The 22779-nt window shown below is 41.4% G+C and overlaps 1 protein-coding gene across 1 annotated transcript in view; it reads left to right on the top strand.

The window, feature by feature from the left end:
* PATJ (PATJ crumbs cell polarity complex component) overlaps positions 1–21775 on the top strand; it is a gene marked incomplete at its 3' end in the record, with an annotated part of 154871 nt that extends 133096 nt beyond the window's left edge. Inside the window, exons 35-45 of the mRNA XM_080623239.1 lie at positions 3067–3150; positions 5123–5316; positions 7014–7161; positions 8312–8398; positions 11132–11249; positions 12618–12655; positions 12939–13061; positions 14198–14302; positions 17805–17908; positions 19866–19989; positions 21629–21775. Coding sequence (XP_080479365.1) covers positions 3067–3150; positions 5123–5316; positions 7014–7161; positions 8312–8398; positions 11132–11249; positions 12618–12655; positions 12939–13061; positions 14198–14302; positions 17805–17908; positions 19866–19989; positions 21629–21775 — 1272 coding nt within the window. The remainder of the gene's footprint in view (positions 1–3066; positions 3151–5122; positions 5317–7013; positions 7162–8311; positions 8399–11131; positions 11250–12617; positions 12656–12938; positions 13062–14197; positions 14303–17804; positions 17909–19865; positions 19990–21628) is intronic.
* Between the last annotated feature and the right edge of the window lie 1004 nt (positions 21776–22779).

The raw sequence follows: 22779 nt of genomic DNA, 5'->3' as shown, positions 1-22779 counted from the left end.
TCTGCTTAGGCCTTGGCTTCTAGAGATATCAGGCACGCACTGAATTTAAGTTAGTGAGGAGGAGCTGCAAATGTCCAGTAACTAAAACCTATCCTTTAAATAAATACTATGCATTGTTTTGGTCCCAGTACATCCTATTTATTTTCTTTCCTGAGGCACTGAGAGGGATGTTACAGCTTTCATCTGTTGCACGTCAATAGAGACACCACAGATTAGGGCTTAGATAGGTGACTGGAGTCTGACATCACATCTCATCACTGCAGAAACTTCTTTAAAATATTGATTTAATGAAAAATGGTCAAGAACATCAATAGTTTTTAGTGATTTGTCATGGATGATCAAAACTAACAGAATCTCACTCAGATCCCACTAGATCCAGTGGAAAAAGATTGCTTCTGGGATAAATGTACTTTGAGCTGTCCCAGAAGTATCAGAAGAAAGGTGTCTGTCATAGTTTATGAGCTAAGGGAGGTAAGACTCATATTTATGCTTATGGGCTGTTGAAAAACCTTTACAGTACATCATGGACATGTTTCATTCTGGTTTTAAGCGATTTGATTCAACGACGCTACTTTGACAAAACAAGCTAGTTAAGAAAACAGTGCTTTGGTAGGTCAGCAAGATGTTTCCTTCTTTGGGGCAGGCACAGACCGAATAGGAATGTACCTTTTCATGCCATATGTGTTTTTAGTTCTAGGTCTGGCTTATAACACATGCAGGAGCCTCAGTGTAACACTGAATTGGTGCCTTTGCAAATAGATGATGCAGATTATTCAACCTGATAACATTTAGTGGTTCCTGAATCAGAGCTTTAGGTATGTGCAGTTTCACATTTAATAATGCAGTACTGGGAGAAGCTGGTAACTCCAGTTTGTTGACCATTTTTAGAGCAACCGCAGATGAAAAGCAAACTTAAAGATACGTGGTGGAAAACTCCTTGTTCAGAGGTTAAGAAATACCAGATTAAATACAGTCTGAAAGTGTTTGCTTTGACAGTCCTGTGCATGCCCAGTCTGCAGTTACCCAGTCACATTGCCATTTCCCTACTGAAGCTTGCGTTCATCCACTGCCCTACTGTGTCCTGTTTGAATGATGCAGTCTTAACAACCTGGTTGATGTTTTGTGTTATCTCCTTGGCCACTTCTAAATGCCTGCCTTTGTGAAATGCTTAAGAAACTGAAAGTGAAGTGTGCCATTGAAGTTCTAAACCACAGACTTAGCTTTTTCTCAGAGTTACCCATGGTCAGCTTCAGGTGAAAAAATAGAGATCACTGTCACCCTCCTGGCTTTCACCCAGGCACAAGTCTCTTGTGTGCACTTAGAGTTGCATGATCACTTTTAAAACAAAGGGAACCAAAAAATAAACCCCAAACCAAGCAACCAAAACCCCACAACTGAGAGAAGATCTAAGACACTTAGCAGAGGATTTAAGCAGTGCTGCTGAGATGGGACATGGACTCTGTTCCACTGGTAATAGCTGCATCAGTTATTTGAAGAAAACCCTGCAGTTACCAGTGGTGTGTGTATAGATGTCATATTTTTTTAATCAAACCATTCATTTGATTTAATTAATTACCTTGGTACACAGCTCATAGTATTTTGCCTTCATTTATGTAGATTGAAATCTTTTTTACCCCATCTGGAACACTTGTATCAGCTGCAATCCATTTGTGATTAAAATCCTTCAGGCTTTTTTCAGTGACTGGTGTATATGTATCAAAGAGGAAGCTTATGACAGTGATACTGTGCTCCAGCAGCAGCGAAGCGGCTGTAGACACAAGTCCACATCATTAAATAAGGTGTAGTGGGAATAAAAGAGAATAGTGCTCTCAATGTTGTCTTGATCAGAGTGTTAGCTTAAGGGCATTTGAGTTTTCTTTCTGTTCAACATGCACCATGTGTGCAGGGAAAGGATTGCAAGGCAACACAGGGGGGGAGTTCACTTGGTGATGAGAGATGTAGTATCTAGCAGTGTTTTCAAAACACGAAGGTGCTTTGTTCTACCCCAGCAGCTATTTCCTGCTCCTGCTCCAGGAAGGCATTGCACAGCAGGGCTCACACGCTGCTAACCTCTGCAGAAAGTCTCCTCTTTGACTTGTACATCAAACTGCCGAAGGAGCTTCACCGCCGTGGTGTTTTGGGAGGATATAATCATCTGAGGACAACTTATCCAAAACCTACATATCTAATTGAAAGTCACCATATATTCATCTGAAGCCGTTTCAGGGTTTGTCATGAAGCCGGTTCTGCGCTGAGGCTGGGTGTTTGCTGGCGACACTGGAGAGAGGAGCACACTTTGCACAGTGAAGCATCCCATCCTGCTAGCTGCCAGGACTGCAGCTGAAGCTGTGTCGCGGAATGTTCACCTTTTTTTTTCGGGGGGAGAAACAAATAAGAAATAAGAAACAAACCCGAACAGTGCAGAGGGAAAGCAGCAGCAAGAGAACAGTATGTTCTTTGTAATGCTTTTTCTTTGGGGACATCTATTGCTGGCAATAAGATTAAATCACTGAAACCTTCCCTGAAGCTACATCTGCCACTGCCTACATTTTCCAACCTCAGTAATAAACTAACATTTGCCATTGTTCATTTCTTCTGGATTTCATTTCTTACAGATTTAACCAGTGCTATTTACCACAAGGCATTCAGTTCTTGCTTAAAGCCGAGCTCTATGCCAAGTCCCCACAAATATTCATAGCTCCAAAGAATCTGGTTTTAAATAATATCATTAAAAGTAGATGATATTAATACAACAGTTCACACTGAGTTCACATGCTCCTGATGCCAATGGATGAAAATGATGGAAGCCGAAGAAGCTCAAGACAAGACTACCATGAAGTGGTGAACAAAATCCTTTTTACTGGCTCTCTGTATCTTGATTAAGGGAGTAGTTTTCTTATCCCAAAATATTTAAAAATAAAGGAATTCTGTTACAGTCTTGCTTATCCTGACATGGAGTGTTGTACCTATTTACTGCAGAGCAGTGGGCTGTGTGAGGTGGGTCATGGCTGCCTGTTTGAGGGGTGTTTGGGAGGAAGGATTCACATTACCCCTTTCTTCCCACAGGATGCCATAGTGATCCATGAAGTTTATGAAGAAGGGGCAGCAGCCCGAGATGGCAGACTTTGGGCTGGAGATCAGATTCTGGAGGTAAATAAGTCTCTCTGTCTATGTGCTTGCTTATGTCTTTGTCATATATATTTGTATTCAATGCAGTGTAGGTTTCTTGAAGGGGAAAAAGTGATCATTGCATAGGGCAATTGAAGGTTCTTTTCTGCCACTGAGAACATCCTGACAAATTCATGTTTCCTTATATATTCATATAAACTGAAGGTACAAATTGAGAATATATTAAATTTAATTGAGCACGGCAGTTCTCGGATTACATAGTTCAGCTGTCATGTCCAATAGCTCAGTATTATTCATCTGTTTAATCTTTCATTCAGAGGCCTGCACTACCTGCACTGCTCAAGTGTCTCAGTACTGCCTTCAAACAAAGTGCTGAGCTGGGTGAACTTGGGGCGAGAAGGCAAGGGATGGCTGCAGCATCCCTGCCAGCATCCCTGCGAGCATCCCTGCTGCTAAACAGTGCCTGCCTGCAGCGTTGCTGGTGGAGCTACTAGCTCCCTCAGGCCATGGCTCATAAAACCAGTAACACACAGAATTATTTCTGTCAATAAATGTAGTATTTTTCCTGCAGAGAAGCATGGAAATTAAGGAGGGAAAGGGTTAAGAAAGACGTGTTGGTCTGCAAATGAAACTTGCGTCAGGCAGGGGTTCAGCGCAGCTGCTTGCAGTGTCTCGCTGTCAGATCAGGACAAATTCCCAGCATGGCCATTAAGGCTTTGGTGTGTAGGGTTAGGAAAATAGTGAGAGGTACTTGGGGATTTGTCTTTACAGCTCTTGCACTGAAAATATTGTTTTTAGTGTTAAGGCTGAATGTTGTTTTCGTTTTATAAATAACTATGTATTAAGAGAGCACAATAATGAGGGGGCAAAACCAGGGAAGGTTAATTAATTCTTCTCTGGTCAAACAGGAAAGTGCTGATGTTTGTGTGCCGTAATATTGTTATTCTTTCAGCTTTTAAAAGCCATAGTAATGAATCAAAAAGATGACTCTGAATTAGTTTCAGATTAGTATGATAAAGCACACATAGATGCCTGTGTCAGGAAAAGGATACCAATGTAGTATATAAACAACTGTGTAGAATTAGTACAAAAGAATGTAATTACTATAAATTAGGCTTAGTTATCTTAATGTAAAAGTAAGTATGGCTGTAACTTTGTGTATCTAGAAAGAGTGAGAATTATTTTCATTGCCTTAAAACTTACTATGTTATGGAAGTGGATTAACATTGTATTCACTTACAGTTCATGCTGCTTCCTAAAGAGACTTCCAAAATATTTAAGCGTTGGTACTTCTTGCTATTAAGAAATAAAACAGAATATTGGCAAACACCTTCAAGGGTATCTGGATCAGATCTGGCAAAATTGGGAGATTAAGTTTCAAGATGCAATGGATGTTTTTAGTACTTGGGCGTTCAATCAGAACTTCTTGTTCCATCTGATACCACTAAAATGCTAAAACATTTTCAGGTTATGGTAAAAGAAATGTAATTGAGTGCTCCAGGAGTGGTCTTGTGTGCCATCTATTGGAACAAAGCAAAATAACCGTTTAATATGTCCTGCCTGAGCTTCACCATTGCCATTTGCTAACGTTTTTGATTCCTTCTGTCTTCGGCTTGGCAGTGGTGCAAAGCTGGGGGAGAAAGAATCTGAGCAGTAAGAGATACAAGAAGCTCAAAGGAGCACATCCCACTTTGTCTGGTTGTAAGAAGGAAGCATTGTTTGAGGTTCCAGCAGTGAAAAAGAAGGGAAGAACACCCACAAAACTTACAGGCCAACATGTTTTGATTATTGTGATTTATTCCATGCAGAGGCACAGAGCACCAAACTTGCACTCAGTAGGAGACCCAGGAGCTCGGCCCTCTAGAAATGGGAGCACTAAATTAGAGTGCCAAGGGGTGTCAATTTGACAAATTTGTCCTGTCACACACGAGTAGGGTGCGATGAAAAGATCATTTATACATGTCATTTGGAAAGAAAACACTGATTATTGCAGGTGAATGGGATCGATCTGCGGAATGCCAGCCATGAAGAAGCTATCACTGCATTGAGACAGACGCCCCAGAAGGTGCAATTAGTAGTTTATAGAGATGAAGCACATTACAAAGATGAAGAAAACTTAGAGATCTTCTATGTAGATATACAGAAGAAGACAGGCCGAGGACTAGGGCTCAGCATCGCTGGAAAACGGTAAGAGCATGTCTCTGACCTTACTGTACTTCAAATGAGAAATAATTGGCTTTTTGCCATATGAATGACTGTAGCCATTCAATCGAATAGGAAATAAAGGAAAAACTCTAAGGAAGAGAATTTTCTATCTAAATAGCTTCAAGGATGCCATGGAGCTGTGTAGCCAAGTGGGCACATGTGGAACTGGGAGCTCACTGTCCTGCTGGCTTCAGCGTAGATGCATCTCAGGGCTTGGAGGCCCTAACCATGGGTTTTCTAATTTCAGAATGGGGGCAGAAACCTTAAGTATTATAAATACCATAAATATTTATATTTATAAATACTATTATAAATACTACAAATATAGATACTATAAGTATTTATATAAATACCAGGGTATGCCTTTGAAAATTGATTTGTGAGTTAGATCTAGCTCCTACCCCAGTTCAAAGGGACTGATGTCAGTGGAAGACAAGCAGCTGAGTTAGACCCACATCCTGAACAGTATCAAAGTGACTGGTCAGCACTAGACACCAGTACCGTGATTGCAGAGCAGAATCTGAGACACAATGAGTAGGTAACAGCTGCTTAATAAAATGTGACTTTTTACTGATATATTTCTAAACCATTGCTATTAGATCATTCAAACCAGAGCACTGATAGCTTTAATCTTTCATTGCTAGAAGAGATTTATGGCATGACACTGTCGAGCACTCGTTCAGCGTTGGAAGTGTCATATGGTTGCTCTTCTGTATTGCCAGAAATCATTTATTTTCTCAATTACAAATCATCATGTCATTATCCTGACTGCGTATGGTCAGTAAAGTTTCTGCAGCAGCTTTTTACAAGAGTGGTGATGTTTAACCCAGGTGTTGTGAGCAGATTGCGGGCTGGGTAATTAATTTAGCTTATGTAAATTACCTTACAGATGGTAATGGCAGTCTCCAGCCCTCCCACGTTTGCTTCCATGCAAAACTTTCTGTCCTACTGCTAAGTGCTTTGCTTGTGGGGATTTCTACTGTAGAAGTAGGCTAGTTTGTGAAGTCAACATGTGATGCCCAGGTATAATTCAGGTTGTGAAGTCTCGTGTCCTGAAGCGTGCCAAATGCCAAACCTTGGCATTGCAGCTGGCACCAGCTCACACCACAGTGAGCATCAGGAGATGGGGCCAGCACCAAGGGGTCTGCAGCCTCTGGGAGGGGAAATAAAATACATTGCCCTCTATGTCTGTGCGGCCACAAAGCTGGATTTCCTGCTGCATAACTCAGGTGCAAACTAGAAAAGTCTTTTCTGCAAACTTCTCCCTGTTTCTGTTGGGGGCCTCCAGGCTTCTGAGAAAGGAACTGAGCTGAACCTTGGAGGTGAATATAGAAGAAGTATCTGAGGCTGCGTAATTCATATCAGGCACATTAGGACATAGTTTAACTCCATCTTAGACTGATCCTTGGCTTTTGATTCACACAGGTGGTATTTTTCAGGGATCTTCATGGCTCATACAGTCAGAACTGATGGTTCAAGGCAAAAGACAGCATTAAATATAGCAAAACATGCCTTAGTTTTCCAACTCCTAGATTTTTCTGCACGGTTGAAGGGATGTAAAACTACCTTTTGCGCTGCTCACAGGTTTCTGTTAATGTCTCTTAAATGCAAGTAGTCTAAATTGGTCTCCCAAAGAATATTGGATTGTGTAATTAGCCATATGCTTCTTGCATTGTTAGAAATGGAAGTGGAGTGTTTATCTCTGACATTGTTAAAGGAGGAGCTGCAGACCTAGATGGAAGATTGATTCAAGGAGATCAGATTTTGTCTGTAAATGGAGAGGATATGAGAAATGCCTCACAAGAGACTGTTGCCACTATACTTAAGGTGAGTACATAATACATTTTAAGATATTGAATTGCAGTTGCTAACACTATGCAGGGTAATTATCCTGAAGTGCTATTTACGCATACGCAGGACAGCTTGAACTGATTACTGAGACAGGAATTTCATCTGAAATAACTTTGGGAAATTCATTTAGAATCACTTCTCCATGTATTTCTAGGAGTTGGATGGTATGAAGTGGGAAAACAAAGACACATGTAGTATTTAGGCATTTATTTGAAAATGCAACTGTGGATTTCATATGTTAGGAGAACATTTGGAAACCTGAGAGGTGTACAAATCAGAACTGAAGTAAAATGCTTTTGGCTTTGCTGTACTGACTTGCAGCTGTAAAATGGAAGCTTAAATCTGTTTCTGCACAGCTTTGCATCTTAATGGAGTGATCTTACACTCTGAAGTTGCCTTTTCCATTCAAAAGCATGTGGCTGCTTGGGTCAGAGGGGAGGGCAGGAGGTGGCCTGGCTGTGGGGGCCTGATGTTAACTCCTCTGTACAGCTCCCAACCCCGACAGCCTGTACCTGGGATGAAAGGATGGGTGGAAGTGATGCTGCAGACCCATTTCTATTCGAAACTGCATCTGGAGACAAGGGCTTTTCCCCTGCCATCACCACTACTGTTTCTGCATATGATTTCTTCCATTCTTGAAGGGAAAGGCTAATTATTTCCTTGCTTTTTCCATTCAGGATTGATACTTGGCCAAAAGTTCACCTATTTAAGAACTGGAAGTATGTGATATTTGCAATGATGAAGTTGAATCCATATGTGTGAATTTCACCCTTTTCTGCAGCATTTTTCCTCTAAAGTGTTTTGCATGAGCATTGTTTGTAGCAAACATCTCTGAAAGAGTTGGGAGCTTTTGTTTATTTTTCCTGAGTAATTGGCCATCTACAGTTTGCCAGTAGGAAGATTCATACTGACTTCAGCAACTAGGATTAAACCTTCAGGTTAAGCCTAGATCCAGGAATGGGTACATTTTGTATTGTCTAAATACAAATGTTAATGCTTTTGCGCATTCCTTGTGGTTTTCTTCACGGGGTTGTGGTGCTGAATATAAACATAATTCTCTCCAGGAGAGCATGAAATATTATACGTCTACTTAAATGCTGTACATTGTGGTTGTTCTTTTTCCAAGTGTGCCCAAGGCCTAGTGCATCTTGAACTTGGGAGACTGCGAGCTGGATCGTGGCTGTCGTCACGGAAAACATCCCAAAACAGTCAGGTTAGTGACAAATTCATATGTATAAAGTGGGGCTGTGAAGAGCAGGGCATGGGGACAGAGCACATGCACGTGAGGCTCAGTCCTTCTATAGACACTTACCGCTGAGGAGGTGGAACAAAGTATTTTGTCACAGTGATTTTCTGTGCTGAACTGCAAAGCAAGTGTCATGCTGAAATGCTGGTTAAGTCGAAGAGCAAGTTAAAGTCTCTTTTTAAGGAGTGTCTTCCTGAGACACACCAAAAATGTGTAATGTCTTTCTCAAATAATGATGCCCATATATATTTTTTCAGACCTGCAAGAAATGCTGGATGTATTTTATGCAGCTGTTTTGTCACTCAAAAGGAGTTAATGAAACTGAACTGTATCTCTGCCTATCTCAGGGCAGAACCACATGAGAGCCGCTTTGCTCTCAAAGAAAACACAGAGCAATTTCCTGCTTCACTTGCTTTTTACCTGAAGCGAAGACAACAATTCATTTTTCAATCAGTGCAGGGCTTTCCCCTTCTCCCCACACCCCCCAGTCAGCTCAGACACTGATACCATTAGTATTAAAGCTCAAGTATTGAAAGGGAGAAAATCAAGGCAAGATGACTTAGAAAACTTATTTTTTGATGGATTTTCCTTCCAAAGACTGACTCCTTTGCCATTATATTGAAGTTGCCAGTGATTCATAGCAGGGCTATTGCTATGGAGTATGGAGGATTTTGCTATGGAGCTATGGAGTATTTTGACCCCTCTCTGCCTAGGGGCAGCTGTCAGGGACCCGTGGGTTCATTGCCCACACACCTTCCTCTCACGCAGAACTGGAAGCAGTCAGGAGAGCCTGCACACCAGTGGGATCCAGCCCAACTTTCACAAAAGCTAGAAGAGGGGTTTGGATTTGGAAACAGAGAGGAGGAGCCATAGGGTTTAAGTTAAGGGGGGATTTAAGTTAAAGCAGGAATGCTTTCAAGGAGGTCTGTAAGAGGGGAGACTTGTCCTCAGTGTTGTGCATGAACAACCCAAAAAGGATGCCAAGATCATAGTCGTGTGGTGTGATTTCTTAACTTCCTAAAGGCCAGCAGTGGTGGAGCCTGAGGTGGGTGAGGTACGGGAAGGGCTAAAGCCCAGCTTTAAAAATACTGACTAAATATCCCTGGAGAAACATCTGCACTGCATACAGCAGGCAAGGAGAAATGAAATAACAGAGGAAAATTATACTGATTGCATTAAGTAAGACAGCAGTCTTGAGTATTAGGAGGTTTGGGATCATTGTGTCAACAGCGAGCCCAAGCAAGAGCAATGTAATCAAGAAGTGATGGTTAAAAGTTATCCCCTCATTTTTACTATGTAAAACTCACAGCTGAAAGGGAAGCAAAACAGTATCTTAACATGAGTCCAGGTAGAAATCAGATCAAATGTCACCCCCTTTCTTTGTGGCATAAGAGGCTTTTGCAGGAACCTGGTAATTTCTGTATCTTTTTCAATACAAGAAATCTGAATAGCCGCTTTTACTGCAGAGTCATTTGAGAGCCCTCATCTCAGTGCTCCTCAGTGACTTGGTGATTTTGAAACCAAATAGATTTTTCTCGGCAAAACCTTTCCAAGAGTTATAAAACTCTTGGCAGATAACACAGCAAATCAGCTTGAATGATTTGCACAACTGCGAGCGGTGTTGTCGAAGCTGCTGGCCAAGAGCATCCGCAACTTTTGTCCTCACTTGGCTTTTTTCTTGGTCTGTTGCATGCCTTTAACTGTAGAAGTAGAAGCCTTGTGGTGCAGGACAGGGATTTCTTTGACATGCATTGCAAATTACATTAACTGACCCACGAATTGGCAACTCGAGGTGGAAATTGTGCTCTGCCTGTTGTTCATCACTGACAGCTGCACACTGGTCAGTTAGAATTAATGCTGCCAGAGCTTTTGATTCACCGCCTAATGCATTTAGAGGGAGAAAGCTCTGCTGTGGATGGAGAAGTATAGGCCAGATCTTTGTTTTGTGTAAAGCAGCACAATTGGGAAGGTCTGGCCCTCAGTGAAACCTCTTGTTCAGATGCACTTCCTAAATTGATAATTATGTTTCCTTGAGGAGCAGAGTCTGAAGATAAAGCCAGATACAGAGATGGGGAAAAGAGGGCTGGTAATGCACAGCCAAGAATTGGTTACATGCCCAAGCAGCCATCTTCAGAGGCTCTCCCTTTTGTCATCTGGCATGTTATTCTGCAAATAAGGGTAGGTTCTTGGTCAAATGAAAGGAGCAGAGCCTATTACAGGACCTTGTAATCAGACAATATATTCAGCTAACATAACAAAGCCTGTCGATTACTGCCATGCAACAAGATGAGTGTTAGTGTGTGAGAGGAGCTGTTATGTGTCCTGCTGGGCGCCATATGCACACTCATTGTGCCTGCGGGGTCCACCATGAGGGAGATGCCCACCAGCTGTAGCAGCAACCATCGTGTACCCTTCTCCTCAGGTGCAGGGACACACCGGAAACAAAGGACAGTGCTAATCCTACTTCCTGATGCCCTCTAGAGCAGACCTGACCAACATTAAGCGTGCCCGTAGAAAGTGAAGTTCAGTTGTGTAGGTTCCCATTTGGAAATGAAGCTGGAAGGGTTTTCAGTTGCGTGGCTGATGTGGTATTTCCAGTGTGGTTGTCACAGAGCACAGCTGCGCCCGTATGTCGCAGGAACTGGTTTAAAGTTAACATTTGGGTTTGACTCACGGGTTTTGATTTATTTTTAACTCCAGGCAAGCCAACAGAATGTCCACAGCCACTTCCACCCTGCACTTGCTCCGGTCCTCTCGACCTTACAGAACTTTGTTGGCACAAAAAGATCTTCAGCAGATGTGTCTCAGAGGAACTCAGGTATAATCTGCGTGGCTGTCAGAATAGCTGCGTGTTATTTGCTGTATGTTTGTGCTGCTTTCAAAGCAATACTGAACACTTGAATCTGGTTTTCCTACTCTGCCTCCCGGAAGACGCAGCACTGATGTTTGAAGACCCAAAACGCTTTCCAGCAGATGACATTATTTTTATGTCTACTCATAGAGTAACGGCTTCTCCGTTTTAAGTGCAGAATTCCTGTGCCCTGCTATTCCCCGATGCCTTTGTCAGAGGCTTAGCACAGGCATGGTTCTCGCATTAGAAACCATTCTCTCACGGAATAAAGCTGCCACCACGTCATTTATGTCTTTGTTGCTGTTGAGTGTACAAAGGGGAGTTTTGTAATGAGAAAGTTGTAATGCCCACTTGGCAATTTGCAGATTTAGCAAGTGTTAAATCTACAACCTGCAGTAGCTTGTGAAGAACCTGTGCATTTGAGTGCTCTGACCTGCCTCAGAAGTCAGTAACCTTTGGTCATGAAGTAGAAGACATTTCTTCTGCCAGTTTACGTGCACTGGAGGAGGAATGTGGCTTCCTTCTGGCAGTTTGAAGGGCCCTGCAGACCTCACAACACCTTGGCAATCCTGCCTTCCATACTCATAACAGTTACCTGCACAAGCACACATGCCTAGCGGTGAGATATGCTGAAATGTGTTATTAAGAATCATTAACTTTTGAAAGAGATTAATTCTGCCTGCCTCCTAAAAGGTTCTTAAAGTAGTTTAATGGGAGCTGATAGAATTAGGGGTTGGTATAGCAGAGCCCAGGGCTTCACTACACCATCAGCTTTTAGGCTGTTGAGTCCCAGTTTGAATGATTCCTCTGAAGTGTCCCTTTATTTTTCTCTCTTTTTTCCTCCCTTTCTTCTATTTTGAGTACTTTTAAATGTCCTATCGCTATATATATATGCCAGCCAGACTTCCTGGCTGTCTATTATTTACTAATAGAACACAAATTAGAAGAGGAAATCCATGGAACCTCAACAGTCTCAGACCAGCCACGTGCCCTACCCTTTGTAGTCGGGACACTGTGATTTATGAACAATAAGCCAATCTTTAATTGAGTGAAATGCACAATAGGGCTTGTCTTCGGGCTGGCAGAATGCTGCTATTCAATAGGTTGTGGTGAGCAGTGGCAGTGCTACAATGGGCGTCACTGTGGCATCCGTCAACCAGAGTGATTGCATCCTCCTCATGTGAACGGCGCTGCCTGGTTTGGCACAGGGAGGCTCTGCTCCTGCTTGGTGATAACTGACTATGCAGCAAGGGACCATTGTCACCTGACAGTGTTATCTCTTAATTATATTATCTCTTAATTACAGATGCTAATTGTTTGTTTCATTATTCGTAGGAGCAGATATGGGCCCAAGGACTGTGGAGATAACAAGGGTCAGTGAGTTATTTTTGATCGATTCCAAAAGCTGACACCTGTAACTGAAGTTGTTAATTTTTGTAGCATTTCTCAGAAGTAAAAGTGCATTATTTATGTTTGCAGTAGGTTGTTGGATGTATGCCTGAGTAGTGGGACCTGCATGTGTGAGGATGTGTATGTCTGTCAAACCTATTTTCTCCCTGTTCCATAAATCAAATGATCAGTTATTGCTATACCCGGAATGCCGACCTCTGCAAGTTCCTCCAATTGCAAATGTTGTTTTGGTTTGCTTTGTTTTAGGGACCAAATGATGCACTTGGTATCAGCATTGCAGGAGGGAAGGGAAGTCCATTAGGAGATATTCCCATCTTCATTGCTATGATTCAAGCCAGTGGTGTGGCTGCACGTACCCAAAGACTCAGAGTGAGTAGAGAGATCCTCTGAATATTTATTATTTCATCTGCAGGGTGTCCTACAGAGAAGGAGCCTCAAGCACTTCTGTATCATCACCTTGATAATAACTCATAGACTGCTTTTCCTCTTTTTATATATATATCTAAAACCAGAAATAAAACCAAATAACCCTGTCTGTCTCTTCCCTTTTTAATTATATTGCATCTTGGGATAATGCCCATAATGGAAAAGTGACATTAAGAGAAAGAACATACATGCATTTGCAGTGGCCTTCAAGTGTATGTGTTCATCCAGACCGACGGAGGGCAGCAACAGGCTCCCTGGAAACCACAAGCGTTTTGGGGACTGCAGGCTGGGCATCATTTAGAGCTCAAAACAGGTAGAAAACAGATTGGAAGTTAGTTGTCATTTAGAGCTCAAAACAGGTAGAAAACAGATTGGAAGTTAGTTGTTTGTTCATAAGGCCCTTATGAAAAGAAATGCCAAAATAAGGCACTTATATCAGACCCACAAGATATGTGTGTTTTGGGAATAGCTGTAGTGAATACTTTCAGTTTTGGAGAGAGTTGCAAGGAATCATTAGTACTGGAAAGATCTTATTATGCAAACGCACAGGGTTGCTTTGGCCCATGAGATTCATTAGTATGTGCTGCTACATTCATGCCATGTCTCTAACAGAATTACACAATAGCATTAAGTGCCAGGGTCAGGATCATTTTTATGTATAAGAAGAAGAAGATATCATTTAGGTTAATTAGATTAATATCAGAAGTGCCTGCTTTCTTACGCTGCATTCAGCATGTGAATACATAGTCTGTAGGAGTATGAGCTCATCTGCACATAGAGACACAAGTAATCCTTTCTGGATGGGAGGACAGGAGTGAAAATGTCCCTCTCCCTGCTTGCAAATGGAAATAGTAAAATACAACACATCTTTCTCTGGTTGCATTGTTGTTTTAAGAAAATCCATATTGTGCTTACTCTGAAGAATGCGAAATGATCACTAGCAATGCAGAACTCTTACAAAAGGGATCCTGCAAAAGAGAAGCATGACTGTGCAATGCCAAGTTCATGAGGAATTTTAAGCATTCTTAATTTTAATTTTCCCTAATGCTAGTAATTTTCCATTACTGTTGTACTTTCAGGTTGGAGATCGGATTGTCAGTATTAATGGGCAACCTTTGGATGGGCTGTCTCATGCAGATGCGGTTAATCTACTAAAGAATGCTTATGGGAGCATTATCCTGCAGGTATGGTGATAAATTGAACATGCAGCTGCATGAGGGGAGATAAATGGCATTCAGGGAAAAAAGAGAAAAGAAAAAACCCTAAGCATCACTGGCACAAGGCATCACAGAATTGCAGGGTGCTTGCTGATGGGAATTACACAGAATGAAAGCAAGAAATGATTTTCATTCAAAAATTCTTTATTGCCATTCATACGGGCTGTAAGCATGACTATATAAAAGCGTAACAAAGGGAACAAAATAACTTGTTGCTACACATGATAAATCAACAAGCTTCCAAGTTGTTGTTTGTATTTTTCATTTGAAGTTAACTAGGAACAAGAAATTATGTGTGTGTATGAGTGTGTGCATGTAGCTAGACTGTGACCAAACTGCCCACACTATTAATTTCCTTGTTCTTGAAAGGGGGAGAAGAAAGAAATGCTAGCAGCAGTTAGGAAACATGATAGCATCATCATTAAGACAGTGCTGCCTAGAATTGATTATTCTACAGGTAATGAATAATAGCACTCGAGAGAGAAAACTGTTATCACTGCCACATTTATATGCTAGCTAAAAAGAACACGTTCTGCCACTTTGGTTCTAATTGCTGTTTGCCAGTATATTCATCTTCGGTTTATTTTTATGTTTACACAAAGAAATGGAGAAAATACTTGCCAGAGAGAATTCAAAATACTGCTCATTTGCAGAATTATTGTAACAATTGGAAAACAATAAGATGCAGTACTAAAATCTACTCTAATTTTCTTTGTCATCACAGCATATTGGATTGGAACACATCTTGAGAGATTTTTGCAAGCTTCTTGCTTGCATTACAACACAAATGTGACTACAAAAAATAGGGGGAGGGAGGAAAATGGTAAAAAAAAGAAATGAAATTGCAATAAACTTAGTTTTAGACTTGCTTATTCTTTGTTTTGTCTGCCTGTGAACTGCTGACCTGGTAAGTGATGAGCCAGTTCCAGAGCAGATGGTGTATTTGTGTAGTTCTATGAAGTCAAAGGAAATACCCAGATATACACCAGCTGAGGATTTTCTGTTAAATTATAGTTATCATATTGCTAGTAACGTTGAGTAATTTCACTTTTCATGTCAACAGTATTCCCTGAATAGAAAATGAAAGCTTGCTGCAGAACCCAAAATTGCTCATCTTGAAAGCTGTAATACAGCGTAGCCCACCTCATCATGTATTTAAAAATATTCCTGATGTCAGTCGATTGCTCACATAAACAAAGAGGTTCTTCTGGAAATGTCCTTGGGTTTGTCACTTAATGGGTTTTCTTCTGCATTTTTGCTGTCTGGCTTAAAACAGGCTTCATACTTTTTATTGACGATATGGGTTTACTCTGATAGAATAGAGTCTATTTTCCTCTATTAAAGTCTGTTATGTGAAGGTGGGATGTTAGAGTCTATTTTCCTCTATTAAAAATCTATTATGTGTAAAAATCTATTATCTGAAGGTGGGATGTTAGAGTCTGTTTTCCTCTATTAAAAATCTATTATGTGAAGGTGGGATCTTATATTTTAATAGCAGTGAAGAGTAGTATTGAAGCCGTGCCGTAAGTATGGTGATACCTTACATCCTTACATGCAAACCACAGGTACTTCTCAGTCACTGAACTGCTTATTTTTATTACAGCAATCAAAATGGAATAAACCTATCGCTGTGATAATCATGACTGATGTGTCATTAAGTAATTCTGTTTACTATCAGGTTAGACCACTTCATGGCAAACTGCTGTGAAAGGTCAGATAATTGTGTTCAGTGGGGTGGAAAGGCTTATTATCAGCACGTCCTGGGAAGGATGGGGAAGGAGTTTGCAAATGCTGTTTGCAAATGGGAGATTAGGGTCTCAGGGAACAATCATCCCTTTCGGCTGTTTTGATGCTTTGGTTTAATTTAATTTCTTTTCTGCAGGTGTAGTAATGAGATAAGGGGAAGCTTTTTTACAAGGTTGTTGAACTCTGATACGTTCTTCCTGCCAACGGAAGATTTTTGAATATAGATTTATTTTGCCCTCTTTTTATTTAACAACAGAATATGACAAAGACTGGCTGGCACTCCTTCCCCTATTGCAGTGAGAAGGAGAACTTAACGGTGTCTTTGCTGTCTGCCGGACCCCTTCATTTTGGGCATCCAAGAACTTGAGTCCTGGGATGCAAAATTTGCATGAGAACTAATCTTCCTTCCTAGAAAACGCTACCACCCTGTTGGCTCCAAGTGATTAGGAAGAGGGAAATATTGTTGTGGGAGAATTGTGAGCAGTCATTTAAGACAGGGGATTTATAGAATGGATTTTTGTATTTCGAAAAGGTACGTTTCCCTTGAGCCGTGGGTGGAAAACGTACCTGTTAATTTTGATAAAATAAGGCCATAGATAGCTAGAGGAAATATTGAAAATACACTTAGCGGGCATTTCTCACTGTTCTCTGAGCCAAAATCCTGTGCTGTGCAGTGAATGTCAAGCAGGGAAGAATAGCTCATCACAAGGAGATGGAGTTAGGGGATAACCACAGCATGCGGTTGTTAGGAAATTGATGTCCTTTCAGCTGTAAATACTTAAAATCCCAAACACTTCATAGTGATTTTCTCAAATTTCTTCCTGAAAAAGCAAAGAACGGAAAATTAGCATGCAATGAAAGGTTTAGAAAAGAGCCAGAGAGAGCGTTGACACTTTGTGTTTAATAGAACCTGCTGAGCCTGAAGGATTCTACCCTTGTGAGGCAAAACCCCTGTGATCAGCAAACCCCAGACTATAGCAAGTAGCTGTTTCCTCAGAACAGCCATAACTGGCTGTGTACCTAACCTACACAACAGTGATAGGGTTGCTTTAAAAGCCTGAGCAAGTTTGCTACCCAGCAACCTGATAAACTGTCATTAACTTTATTAGTTACTGTGTGGTGGTAATTCATGATGGCTTCAGAATGAGGCAGGAGGCAGAATTGGGAAGGTTAAGAACCCAGTTTGTTGATCTATGCTGGAAACTGCAGTGGAGTTGAAACCATGGATTAATTTCTTCCATACTCAGCAAATAAACCAATCTGAGGCATTCTGGGGCCTCTGCACAATAGTCCTTTGGACCTCTCTATTTTATTAAAGGCTAAGGTGCTTTCTGTAGGAGACCTTTACTTTCAAGCCCAGTCGTGGACACCCTGTGCCAACTCTGAGATGCACATATTCCCCTGAGAAAGTAATCTTTTCCTTTGGATTATCCAGAAAGACTCTTCCCCTCTGCTCAGCATCTGAATGATAATCATGTAAAAGGCAAGAGAAAGCTTCAGAGCAAAGTTTGCATTTAATCCCCAGAAATATGGTTACTATTAACTCTGTTATTTGAAAGTATTGAATTTGTAGGACATTTAAGAGAGTAGGACTTGTATTTGAAATTTGCTTGGGGAAAAAAAAACCATCAACAATTGATTTTCCTTTTTTTTGCATAATTAGCCAAGGTGTCTTTGGTATTAAATGAACACAGACAGGTTTTCATTGCATCCTTCCATTTAGGTTGTGGCTGATACCAACATCAGTGCCATTGCTACCCAGCTGGAGAGCATGTCCGCAGGGTGCAACCTTAACTCTTCTTCTGAGCATCATTCTGAAGATCCTGAGTAAGTTTGCACTTAGTCTGCATGACTGAGGTGGATTTCTGTGTGCCATGCAAGGGAAAAGCCTAGGGTGGTGAAGGAGGGGTCTCTCCCATTGCTCTTGTCTGTAATTTTCCGTCACCTTTAAAATGAAAACTGTGACCTTCTCCACGCTGATTATGGACTCATGTCCATCTTCACACAGTGACAGAAATTGCTCAAGTAAATAAGCACAAAATGTGTTTCCAAACACTTGTTCTGGATATGTTTCAAGATAACACATTAGAAAAAAAAAGGAGATGTATTATGCTGACGTGACAGTTCTGCCCTTGTCTGTTGGCTTTCTTGCCTGAAAGGAGTTACGATCCTAGCAATTGGAAATGATGTGTCATTGGCAGACTAAGGCAAGAGGTGTTAAAAACCTGGTATCAGAGACAAATGTTTCAAAACATGTCCCAGAGCATTCTTTGTCCTTTGAATCTTTTTAGCTTTACAATTCAAAAAAGTCTGATTAAAAAATGTTCCACTTGCAGCACTTCTGTATGGTGATAGAAGCTAGAGATCTAGCCCCCCCATGGCCATGCATCATTCTCTATTATGTGCTTTTTAGGGCAGCTTATAGCATTCCGGTAATCGTTTTGAAATTCATTTGATCTTCATTGTGGTTCAGTAGCTTCATTATGTTCTTCATTTTCATTCTTTGATTCATTATATTTATTTTAAGAAGCTGAGATGCACGTTGCTGCCCTACCTCAGGGGTTTTTGAGTATAAAAGTTAAGCTATTTATGCTGCATTCTCTAGTCTTACAATGCAAGAAACTGTTTTTATTGCTGCTCTCAAACGAGAATTGCTTACTTCACAAAAGGATTTGTATTCTCTTTTCATATTAAAATAGTAAGGAAATGTGAATGTGAAAATGTGAAGCAGAATTAGGTAGGCATATGTATTCCCTCCATCCTAAAGAAATAGCTACATATTGGTCATAATAGAATCATGGAATGGTTCGAGTTGGAAGGGACCTTAAAGCTCATCCAGTTCCAACCCCTGCCATGGGCAGGGACACCTTCCACTAGAGCAGCTTGCTCCAAACCGCATCCTGCCTGGCCTTGAACACTGCCAGGGATGGGGCAGCCACGGCTTTCTCTGGGCAACCTATGCCAGTGCCTCACCACTTTCATAGTGAATAACGTCCTTATATCAAATAATATGTATATGTATATATATGTGTGTATATATATATATATATAAAAAAAAAAAATCCAATATTTATCTTCATTAAATCTAATAATAGGCTACACCTTTATACAGGTGGAAGATGCCAAACAGCTTTTGTCCCTGTAATTCTTTTTAAATATATAGAAATTACTTTTTCAAATTGCAATGGATATATACATACATGTAGTCTGAATTGCACTCAGAATCTTCTTTTGCTCATCACAGACAGTAAAAGCCCCTGAAGATTCAGGCTCTAAGTGATGCAAGGCACAGGGGTAGGTCAAATACAGGTTATTAGAAAACAGCCCTAAGAGCCTGCAGTAGAGCTGAGGCTATGAACATGAGTGTTCCTGGCTTCACCCTATTAGACTTATCCCTCTGAAGACATAAAACAAAATGATGCTGTAAGGAAATAGTTGCAGTTGCCACTTTTGCAGACTAAAGATGACAGTTTGGCTGGTAAGAAAGCAAACTCTACATATGTGCAATGACTGAAGATCAGGGGAGTCTCACTTCTGCATCAGAGATAAGTGCTCTTGTTGAGTTCTTATTAAAAAGGAGTATTTTCAAAGCGAGGAGCTGAAGTACAAGGAACAGCGTTTGAATTCTGGGCTGTGCAGAAGGATGTTTCAGTGCAAGGGCAAGAGTCGTGGTTTGTGACTGTTTGAAAAACTTCTTGATAAAATATCTTTGTGAGTGTTCCTTCTGCATAAAGTCCCCAGAGACAGACATTGCTATTCTGAGTGATATCTGTTGTGTTTTCAGAGCACCTCAGCCTAAGATTATTGCTTTGGAGAAAGGCTCTGATGGACTGGGATTTAGTATTGTAGGGGGGTATGGAAGTCCCCATGGAGACCTGCCCATTTATGTCAAGACTATATTTGCCAAGGTATCTTTTATTTTTCCTCCCTATTTCTATATTATCTTTAAAAATAAACCTAAGATTTGGCTTGGGTAATATATTATGTAGCAGAAAGCAAAATGTACTGGCTAAGTACATTGATGTGAGTAAGTGGACCCAGAGCTGGCCTCTCACTTTATACTTCATATTACTGATGGCTGAAACAAGATACTTTTATCTCAGCAAAAGGGCTCTGTGTACTTGGGACACTTGGGTTTATACATTCAAATATTTGTGAGGCAGTTTTCTGTCTGTAAATCTTAGAGAGCAGTGGCTCTGGCCATAAGGCTGAGCAGCAAACATAGCACAGCCGAGACCATCCTTGAGGCAGCCAGCCTCCATTGCTGTGAGGGAGAATTCACCCTTTTCCCAGCCATCCCCTTGCTAGAAATGTGCTCATCAAGATACATCAGGCATGGCCATGTGAAGGGAGCTCTGGAAATGGAGGAGGAGAGAAGGAAAACAGTGGGAACTGGGGATCCTTTCCATAAAGTAACTTTGAAGTCAGTCGCAGTTGCTTGTCCTATGCCTGCTTGTTGTCACTTGTGTCAGCACTTCTGGGAGGATAGGTGACATGATTAAGAAAACTTCATCTGAAGGTGGAATAGAAATCATGTCTCCTCTGCTTCTGTGATTCTAGGGCTCAAACCACAAATACCTGGTCTCTTTAATAATTTTCAGTTATTAACATGGGAAGATACTGTGTCTTTAAGCTAGTGCTTAAATTACATTAAATTTACAGGTTTCTAGATGTGAGCACAGCTGAGAAACCCTAAATCGAAGCCAGCATACACTGCAGTCACCAGTGGGGCAGTGGAGCAGAAACTAACACCATGAGCCAACCTCTGAGCGGGGCAGGCTCAGGATTTAGATAAAAGAGCTGCGCTGAGGGCTCTGGAGGAGAACAGCCATTTATAAAGCTCTGTGGGAGCTTCTCAGGACTTTCATACAATCACAGAATCATTTAGGTTGGAAAAGACCTTTAAGACCATTGAGTCCAACTGTTAACGCAGCACTGCCAAGCCCACCATTAAACCACGTCCCCAAGCACCAAACTACACCTCTTTTAGTAATGCCTCCAGGGATGGTGACTTCACCACTTCCCTGGGCAGCCTGTTCCACTGCTTGACAACCCTTTTGGAGAAGGAATTGTTCCTAATACCCAGTCTAAACCTCTCCTGGTGCAACTTGAGGCCATTTCTTCAGTGGAGTCCAGCTCTGTCCAGGGCTTGGGGCAGTGCCCAGGCTGTTCTGCTGCATTAGCTCTGTCCCTCTCCACGCATTTTAACCTGTTTCTCAGCACTGGTTACAGAGCCCATTTAACTGCTGCTTTAACAAGCCTCCCCATAATCAGAAAAGGCAGAGCCAGTCTTTACACTGCAGTTCTTCAGGGTTGAGCCAGTTCTCTTGTTCCCAGCGGTGTATCACCCCAGACCATGCAGGGTTGGGTGAGCAATGGGCAATGCTCAAAGCACTCAGGGAGACTTCAGCACTGTCATTTCCCACGTTCCCCACCCAGTTACAGTGGGATTCCCAGTGCTCCATCCTTCCTCATTTAATCCAGCATTATGAGGGATGAGAGGGCTCCGTGCTACCAGCCGCTAACCACTCTCTTTGCTGTTTGCAGGGAGCAGCTGCAGACGATGGCAGACTGAAGCGCGGCGATCAGATTTTAGCAGTTAATGGGGAAGCTTTGGAAGGTGTTACTCATGAGCAAGCTGTAGCTATCCTGAAGCGCCAGAAAGGAACTGTAACATTAACGGTGTTATCATGAATGTCATTGCGCTTGCAGAGATAAATACAATTATTTTAGAGCATCAGCAGAGCTATAATAATACTGCTCAGCCCTGAGCAGGATGTAAAGCAAACCCTGGCAAAGTCAGCGTTCACCCCATTGCCAGAAAGGGTCGTGTGCATCTCGAGCTTCATTTAGCCTTGCACATTTATCAGCCTTTCTCCCCGCCCTCTCCTCCTTCTGGTGGCTTTTGAGGTTTCTCTGGACAAGTTTAATCAAGAAACTTCAAAGAACAATGTCCATTTAACTTTATTTATACATCAGTTTATCCCCACTAGTCTGAACTCCTGTTACAACTGCTGAACCTGGAATCAATTCACACACAAAAGAGAATTTAGATCATCGACTGATCTCATCTGATGAGCAGAAATAAATGCCGAGTGACTTGTCATCTCACTCATGATTTACTTATGCTAATTGTCCTTTCAAGTATGCCAGAAAACATTAGCAATGTAATTAAATTACCACTGTTCCAAATGATGAAATATCAAATTCTCCTCTGGGAAATTATTTGTGCTCGGCACAGTAAGTCTGATAGTCAAATGTGAACTTTCTACCTTTGGGTAGGTCTGTGGAAGTTAGTCAGAGGTAATTACTGTGATGTGTCAATTTGCAGCCTTTAGCAGGAAAAATAAACTAGGGGAGAGGGAAATTTATTTTTTTTAGGCTTTTAAAATGTTTGAGCCTTTTCAGATATTTAGGCAGCGTGAACAACAACAACGTGTCTCATTCTGGTCTCATTATGTTTTTAAAGAAGAAGAAACGTGCTGATATATGCCAGGCATGTTACATACAAAGGCAGTTGTTGTTGTGCCAAGCTGCAGCATAATTGTTCATCCTGAAACTTTAATGAAGACAAAAAGTTTGCTTCGGCAATGTGATCCTGTAATTCCAGTAACGATGGTGAGCGGTCCCTCTGCACCTTGTCTTTAAGGCTAAGATGAAGTTAATCCAACCCAGCAAACCATTTTACATTTCCAAGG

This window comes from Psittacula echo (assembly GCF_963264785.1).
Source record: "Psittacula echo genome assembly, chromosome: 7".
Taxonomy (NCBI): domain Eukaryota; kingdom Metazoa; phylum Chordata; class Aves; order Psittaciformes; family Psittacidae; genus Psittacula; species Psittacula echo.
The sequence above is the reverse complement of the archived record's forward strand: the minus strand, read 5'-3'. Positions and strand labels throughout refer to the sequence as shown.